The sequence below is a fragment of the Dipodomys ordii genome, unplaced genomic scaffold (genome assembly GCF_000151885.1).
Source record: "Dipodomys ordii isolate 6190 unplaced genomic scaffold, Dord_2.0 Scaffold17, whole genome shotgun sequence".
NCBI lineage: Eukaryota > Metazoa > Chordata > Mammalia > Rodentia > Heteromyidae > Dipodomys > Dipodomys ordii.
In genome coordinates, this window is record NW_012267233.1 from 5,310,258 (window position 1) to 5,319,333 (window position 9,076).

Here is a 9,076-nt window from a genome sequence, read left to right on the forward strand (position 1 = left end):
GCACCCCCTACTTATAGAAGCATCCCAGCCTCCGCTGGTCCTCATCTCCTTTGGGAAGTGAGCTAGCTGGCCACATCCCTCCGGCCTCCCGCGAGCGCTCCGTCTCCCACTGTTTGCACCGGGAGAAGCCTCGGCAGTACTGGAAATCGTCGGGAGAGTCGGGGCGGGGGGGGGGGGGGGGGGGGGGGGGGGGGTGGGAACGGCACGGTTGGCTGGGATCGGCCGCCGCCGAGAGCCGAGAGCTGGCTCACCTCTGGCCCGGGGGTCGCCCGCGCGGGCGGAGACGCAGCATCCCCGCGGCGGCGGCGGCGTGCGCTCGCGGGGTGCGCTCGCGGGAGCCCCGGCGCCTCCTGCCCGGAGGACCCTCCCGGCACTCCACGCCGGCTGTGGCTGCCAAGAACCTCCGAGCGGCGAGGAGCTCCCAGCGGGTGTCTGCAAACTTTTCCCGAGCCCACGTGCTACGGAACCCGCTCGCTTCCCGAACCCGGGATGGAGCCCCGCGCCTAAGCCGAGCGGGGCCGCCGGACCCCCAGCGCGCACGGTAGGTAGGGAGGGTTAGCTGCGTGACCCACACCTGGCAGCCGCAGCTGCGGCGCTCCCCAGGGTCCAGGGATTCGCCCGGAAAACCTGCGGTCTCAGTGCTTTTGCAACTCGCCGAGTTCGGCGGAGCTCCTTACACCCACGCCCTCCCCTGCGCCCCGGGGGTGGGAGGGGGTCGGAACCCGCAGCTCGTTCGGCCGGGGTTGCTAATTCACTGATTGTTAGCACCTTCCTCTCCAGGGTCCTCCGTGGTGGTGCCATCTTCACTACGGTGCTCCGGGGCTCTCTTCTTCCTTTCCCTCCCTGCTTTGCAGTGAGTCGCGCAGGTTCCTCACCCTCCCCTCCTCCTGCCCCCCTCCACCGTTCTCCCGACCTCCCACCCAACTCTCTCTCTCTCTCTCTCTCTCTCTGTTTCTCTCTCTCTCTCTCCCTCCCTCTCTCTCTCTCTTTCTCTCCTGGCGTCCCAGGTTTCCCGGCGGGGAGATGCTAATCGCGCAGGATTGATCGTCGCAGCCGCAGGACCAAGTGGCGACTCAGCCACCCCGAGTTTCCCTCTCCCACCACCCAAGCCCGGGCCGTCTCTGCGGATCACTCCCGGCAGTTCACCTGACTTTGAGAGGCGTCGCTCTCCCCCCGCCGGCCGTCCAGATGCAGTTTCGCCTCTTCTCCTTTGCCCTCATCATTCTGAATTGTATGGATTACAGTCACTGCCAAGGCAACCGATGGAGACGCAGTAAGCGAGGTGGGTCTCTCTCTGCCCGCGGTGAGTGGGTTGGTAAGTGTGTGTGGGGGTCTCGTGGCGCGCACTCCAGCCTGGGCTTGAGGTGGGGGTGTGTGTGGGGGGACTCAGGAAGACCATGCTTTCTGTGTCCAGCTGTCTCAACTCCCTACTTTTCGGGGTTCTGGAGATCTGCAGCAAGCGCCTGTTTCTGCAAGCACCAGATAGGCGCAGTGAGCCAGTGAGAGGCGCGGAGGGAGCCCCCAAATTCTGGCTGCTTGTAAATGCTCAGGGCTGCCTCAGGTGCTCCACACCCTGAACTCTCTTGAGCCCTCACTTCCATCCTGCTTCTTATCAGCATCCGTTTATTTTATTTCATTTTCTTGTTCTCCTTTTATCCTCTTAACCATCTTCCTTCAGGAAGAACATTTCTCTCTCCATTACCACGTGCGTCTCAAATCCTGGCCTCAGATCACTTTGGACGTGGCGAGTGTGTGTGTGTGTGTGTGTGTGTGTGTGTGTGTGTGTGTGTGTGTGTGTGTGTGTGTGTGTGTGTGTGTTTGGGGGTGTTGGGAAAAGTACTCAGTTCAAAGGGAGACCTGCGCTTCCAGGAAAAGAGCAACATTGATCTCTCTCCCTCTCTCTCCCTCCCTCTCTCTCCCTCCCTCCCTCTCTCTCTCTCTCCCTCTCTTTCTCCCTCTCTCTCCCTCTCTCTCACTCTCTCCCTCTCTCCCCCCCTCTCCTTTCTCTCCCTCCGTTCTCTCCCCTCTCTTTTCCTGGAACCTGAGACGAGATAGGCACTTTCTGAATTAAGGAGTCACTCCCGCAGCAGCTTTCTGGGGAGCGCTCGTCCCAAGAGTGATTTTTCTTCTTAAATAGGCCTCACGTTGCTTCTTCGCTTTCTGTAAAGCGGCAATTGCAGAAAAGCGGTTTTTTTTTTTTTTGCGCTCAACGAAATCCACTTGCGGCTTTTTAACCATTGGTGCTTCTCCATCCCTTGGGTGCTCTCAGCTGAGAAGGCTGATTGGAAACCTCCAGAAAGATTTCAGAGAACTGGCCTTCCTGCGGGTTTACGGTCGCTGCTGCAGTCCGGGCTGGGGCTGCAGCGCCTCTGACTGCGTTTTCGGGTGTGTGCCGCTAGACGCAATTAGGGCTCCCGGGGGATTTAAACATAAACCACACCACACACGCTTTACCCCTTGAATTACCCGCGCTGGGAACTCGCGCAGCGGCGCCTCGCGGGCACCTGGTTGGGGCTGTTTGTCTTCGTCCCACTGTCTTGACTTTGCCCAGTTAGAATTGATCGTGAGGTTTATAAGCCTAAATACTTTGATTTTTGCATGTGCGCGTGATATAATCGTCTCTAGTTGCATGTGATTTGTTTACAATTCCTCTTATACCTGATGGGAAAGTGCCTTTTTGAAACTTTTTTTTTTTTGAGGCCGTGAAGTTAGTCTCACCTGTGGGCATCGTTAGAGGTTGCTACACTCCAGGGCAGAGTTCTAGGTAACTGTCGCTGTGTGATTCCTATGGAGCCTCTGCCTTCTATTGTTCATAGGTATCGGTGGTATATAAAAGAAAAGTACACTGCCTATGCACCCTGACCCTCATACCTCCTCCTATGTCTTTTATTTCTGACATTTGCAAATGCTGCTTATGTGCAGGAATTATTACACACACACACACACACAACAGGGAGAAATTTCTTCCCAGAGACCATGAGAGTTTGATATATCTTTGATAAATCACCTTGTCTTTTCCCTCACCACTCCCAACTAGCTATTTTCTCCACCCCAGTATTTTCTTTCCAGGTATTATTTAGCAGAGCGGATCATTTTTGTTTGATTATTATGCTCTGGTCAAAAGTGTTTGGAGAGGCTCCCTCCCTTCAAAACAAAACAAAAACCCAAGCTGTAGTCAATATAATGGGGGGGGGGAGCTGAGGGAATCCTGAAGTACTAAAAGTTCTGGCAAATTCTTGTTCATTACCTGACTTGCTAACTCAGTGATGGATTTTTTTTTTTAATCCACACAGTGGTTGAGGGTGAAGAATCAAGCACATTGTTTTAATAGAACTTAATACAGAGATACTCCTCAGTGGAGAATGACATTACAGCACTCCTGCGGCCAGAAAGAATACTGCATGCAATTTCTCCACAAGGCCATCTGTAAGGTTCTGCCTGTGCTTTTCTTCTTAGGTGTCTTAAGAACCTATTATTTCAAAGCTGTCTTGAGAAAAATCTCTTGTAGTAATTACTGTCTACATCTCCAGTCACTGACATTTAGGAACTTAATTCCATAGTGTGCCAGAATAACTTTTGCCCAACCAACCTTTCCATTTCATCAAGTTCTAATATCAAGTACATGTAAATGAGTAAGATGTAAAAAAAAAAAAATTCTATCAGAGTGTATTTGCTGTTAATTTTCTTCCACCCCCTCCACAGATGTCTCTTCCCAAATCCCAAGTTTCAGGCTAAAATAACCCCGTCCTTAAAAGTGACTACACTATCCGTGCCAACAAAGGGTGTACTGTGTTTTTAATTAAAAGTGGAACTACTTAAAGGGCTGGCTAGACAGTACACGGTGATAGTAGCTATTCTGCTTTGCAAGGAAGCTTAAGGACTGTATTGTGAGAGTATTGAAATGAATAGAGATCTAACTCAAGTTGTGTGAATTGTCCCTCTTCACAAACTTAAGCTGCTTTTAATTGATCTCATGTCCACTGATTGATCCTACACCGATTGTTGTGCATACCAAACAATTGGCTTTCCCAAAGAAGATTGATTTAAATTAGTTTCTTGGTGAATGCCTGACTACCAGCCAGATCGTGTCAGCAGTGACAGTTGACATGCTGGAGCCTATTGTGGTACCAACATTTCCCTTTCCTCCTTTGTTTTGCATAGTGGCAGTTAAATATTACTTTCTAGGAAGAAAAGTTATTACTTTTTTTTTTAAAGGTATTGTAGCTTAAAGGATCAGTTGCTTTCTTGGCTTTGTGCTCTGATGTAGGCAGGCAATGGTGGTACCAGGATTCGTTAGCCTTACCCCTGGGACTTGATTTATTTTTTCTTTTTCTTTTTCTCCATATTCCATCTGCAAATAATCAAACCTTCACTGTGGAGCATGCTCAGAACTCCTTTGGCATTATGTTTAGTCTGCTCTATGATCTCAGATGCTCCATAATATCATTTTCTTAATGAAATAAAATTCTTGGCAGAGATCAGATAATTTAGTCAGTTAAAATCAATTGCATCCAGTCTGGAATAGAGAGCAAATGTATCATTTAACTCTATGTTTTATTTCAAAGCATAGCCAGAGGTTTGAAAAAAATAAAATATCCATCTTCTCTACTTTTGGAAAAGAAAAAGCATCAGAAGCAACAACAGTAATCACCTACTATGTTTTCTTCCCTGTATTTTTGAAGCAAAGTCATAAAAATAACAATGCATTTGGTATTCTCTAATGGGGGCCAGCTACAATTATATTTTTAAAAAATTAATTAGGTACAAACCACAATGCTGAAAATAAATACCCTGATAGAAGGAAGACACATCTTAACATTTTGGAAAGCTGACTTACAACACAAAAACAGTGTTAAGATATTTTGGCCCCTTTATCTGTTTTCATTATTTAGTTACTATTGGCTACTGTTAATCTCTACTGTCTATATCTGTCTTGGAACCTCTTTGACTGATTTGTATGGTAAATTGAGTTATTTGATTGGTTTTATTTTTGGAATAACTGTAAACCACATTTTAGGCTAAATTACTGAAGGAGGATAAACAAGTCATAACTTTATTTTGGTCTCGGCATTTCTTGAGCTTGGTAGGTAATGACTTAATCTTCTATCTCTTGCTCTCTGTCAATAAGGCTAGTCATATTTAATAAGAAACTTTATGATAACTTGCTAAAAGTTACCTTTAAATAATTGTACAAAGTGGTTTCAATTCAACGTATTAGTTTATGGGTACAATGCATCGTGATCAGTGTCACCCTTTCCATCCTTCTCTCCCCGCTTCTAGCTCAACCCCACCCACCAAGGCAAAGTTCTTAATGAACTAACAAGACTTCTAGACATATGAGGTTGTGTTTCTGGTAGTTTGATGGCAGGGGGGCATAGTATAGCCTTTTCTGTATTGAAGCTTCAACTTCTCTTTTCTTCATGACCTTTCATTTTCATGTACGCATGTGTGTGCATGCACACCCACACCCACACCCACATACACTTGGCTTTTTTCCACAAAGAGTTTTATCACAAATAGTGTGGTGAGTTTCTGGCAACTGAGGCTGGATTAAAAGATAAACACTTTCTCTTAAATCATTACAACTAAATTAATTTATCCTTTAAATAAATGAAGAGATTTGGAGATATTTATATTTTCTAAATATTTGTTAATAATAGTTTATTTCTCATAGAATCCTTTCAAAAATAAAAGTGGCACATGGAACATATTAACCTAACTTAAATTAAAAGCTTCAAAATACATTTTGTATTCAGGCTTACTTTTTTTTTTAAGTTCCAAAGTATTTCAGAGAAGCTGATGTGATGTTTAACTTTCAACATAAACATGTTCTTTCTTTTCTTCTTTCTTTTCTTAATTGGCAGCTTCAACTTCTAGCATAATTGCGTCATATTTCTTTCCTTTGCTTTTTCTTCTTCTTTTTCTTTTTTTTTTTGGCCAGCATCTACACCAGTATTGGGAGGTCAAAAAAGTTGCTGTGCTCAGACCAGCATCTTATTTTGCCATTGAAACCTGGAAGTGGTTCAGAATAGGTGATGTTCTCCTGGACTTCCATTTAATTCTGGCTTACTCTATCTTCTCTTAAAATCAAGCCTGAATAGAATCCAATATTTACAGCAATCACAAGTTGGAAATGACACTTTTAATTCCTTAATGCTAACCCACTTCTTGATTTATTCAGGAACTGGCCAATTCATGGATTATCTGGACTGCTTTTTACCTCTTTCCTTCCAACTGACTGCCTTCAAACCTTTGCTATTTTTGTAAACTCTTGTGGAAATGGGCACTCTAATAGGCACTCTAATCTGTATCATATCCAGGAAATAGATGACAGACAATTTTGATACAATATTTGATAACCACTCTGGGTCAAAGGAAGTTGTATGCTTTGGGAGGAAAATAAAGTTTTATTTTTTTATTTTTACAGATGTTACAAGAGTCATTATTTCCTCCCTTTGTTCCTCCAGTACCAGTGGAAATTAAAGATAGCTCACGCAGAGAAGACAATGTTGCCTATCCATACTTATAAATCTTTATAATTTAAACAGGGATAGATAGGGAAGGCATTCATGGATACTGAGCTCCATATATAACATGCATGATTACACATATAATAGGAAGGGTATATATACGCATTTATTTATGAATGCAGAGGTATGGTGGAAGCTTAGATTTTCATTCTAAAAGGGTTTTCATTGATACCTCTTTTTGTCTTGCTCCTAGTATGGAAGAATTGAGGATAAAGTGAGCATGTTTTAACTCTTTCCATTTGTCCTTTCTCCATCAAGACTATTCTTTTCTCTCTTTTCTAGCATGCTCCTGTGTCCTTAAGTTCTTAACTCCCTCCCTTATTTCCTTACTTCACCTCCATCCTCATCTTATACTCCTCACTAGATAATCCTGTTGTATTTAATTACTCGTCAGTCTGTTGCAGTTTGGCTTCTACCTCCATCCTTTTTCTGACAGGATTTCTTCCTTTTTTCCTTTGTCTTTCTTTTCTTTCCTCCGCCTCCTTTTAGTTCTCTTCTACCTACTCAGTGTGTGTGTGTGTGTGTGTGTGTGTGTGTGTGTGTGTGTGTGTGTGTGTGTGTGTGTGTTGGGAGGTGGGGTACTTGAGTTTAATTTGGCGTTGTATTTGCTAGGAAGGTGCTCTACTATGTGAGTCTCTTCCCAGCCCTTTTTGCTTGTTATTCTTTTCAGCTAGGGCCTCATGTCTAGATTTCTATCCTCTTCCTATTTGTGCTTCTTGTGTCCTTAAGATGACAGATGTGAGCCACATCAGTTTTATTTCTTAAAATCATTAGTGTATATAGAAGATGCATGGCACCAGAATCAAATACAGGGAAAACAGGGGTTATAACATGAGGGAGAACATACAAGAGAAACAAAAAAAAATCACATAGTACATTATAAGTGTATTACAAACAACAGCAACAAAGATTAAAAACCTCTTGTGTCCCTACCTTGGGGTTCATTTCGCTTAGCATCACCTTTTAAAGGCAGTTTTAACTTCACAGCAAAACTGAACAGGAGGTACAGGAATTTGTGGAAAAGGTTCCTTGCAGTCATCCATTCTCACTCTTTCCCTTGTTGTCAACCTGGTGACATCATTCCAAGTTCTTTCTTTGCTCCTCTGGACATGTCATCCCACCTTTTACCTGAAGGAAGTTCTCTTCATTTAATTAGTAATTTTGCTTCTGATTTTCTATTTCTCTTGTTTGGTTATCATTCAGATTAGTTACCGAGTAGTATTTCTTCATCTCTAATTTTCTCTTTGGGGGGGGGGGGAATCTGAAATCCATCCCTGTTACTGAACAGTTATTTCCAAATAAAGTCTTCAACTCTATCCTCAACTGTATTTTGTAAACTTTATATTATCTTTTGACCACTGCTATACCAACAGGTATTCCTAGTAGACTCAAACTTGACAAATTTTTTTCTCATTTTTGCCATCTCCCAAAAGTGTATCTCTAATTGGGCACCTGATTTCTACTCATGGAGGTTCTGTTTCAAAGGTGGAATCTGACTACAAAGTCTTTGGCCTAAAAAAATCAGTTCATTATAGCTTAAACTATAACAGATTGTTACACGAAACTCAGAAATATTTATATCCATTCCACCTTTTACATTTTCAATGATATTCCTGGCTCAGGTTTCAGAGACTTTTCATCTCCCAGTGTCATCTGACTCCATCCTTGAGAACATTAACCTTTGGAATGGTTAGAATTGTCTCAACTATACATCTGTCCTCAACCACATCTATGTTATTTCTCCGCTGAAGAACTGTGAACTTCTCAGCCTTCATATTGACCATAGGATAGATGCCAACCTCTTTCACATTACAGCCAATGTTCCTGCCATCTGATTGCAACCCATTCCCGACCTTCCCCACCCAGAGAGCACTGGGGACTTAAACTGTACCAGATGACTTCATTTGTGATTTTGAACAAGTTATGCTGCCCTGATGAAGTGCAACTGCCTCTAGGCAGCCTTTCTGGAATCATCTGTCTTACTTTGTAAAGTCCAAATCAGTTATTCCTTCAGTTTCTTAGCTCTTTCTGCCACTCTTGCATACCTCTTATTTTCTTTTTATTTGGATTATTTTGCTCACTTTTCTCATCATGATACTTTTCCTTCTTCCTTCCCTCCCTTCCTCCCTCCCTTCTTTCCTTCTTTCTGGAAACACACAGATTCAAACTCAGGGCCTACTGCTTCCTAGGCAAATGTCCCTACCACTTGAATTATGCTTTACTTGAATAGTATGCCTATGGCTTGAATGAACTAGAACCCTTTTGCTTTGTTTATTTTGCAGATAGAGTCTTGTGCATTTCCTTCTGTGTAAGTACTCCTGTCTCCTGCACTTTTCTTTCTTTCTTCCTTCCTTTCTTTCTTTCTTTCTTCCTTCCTTCCTTCCTTCCTTCCTTCCTTCCTTCCTTCCTTCCTTTCTTTCTTTCTTTCCTTTCTTTCTTTCTTTCTTTCCTTTCTTTCTTTCTTTCTTTCTTTCTTTCTTTCTTTCTTTCTTTCTTTCTTTCTTTCTTTCTTTCTTTCTTTCTTTCTTTCTTTCTTTCTTTCTTTC

General features: G+C 43.6%; 1 protein-coding gene across 1 annotated transcript in view; it reads left to right on the forward strand.

Moving 5' to 3' along the window:
- Positions 1-1,188: 1,188 nt before the first annotated feature.
- Rspo2 (R-spondin 2) overlaps positions 1,189-9,076 on the forward strand; it is a 133,162-nt gene continuing 125,274 nt past the window's right edge. The window contains exon 1 of the mRNA XM_013012386.1: positions 1,189-1,282. Coding sequence (XP_012867840.1) covers positions 1,189-1,282 — 94 coding nt within the window. The remainder of the gene's footprint in view (positions 1,283-9,076) is intronic.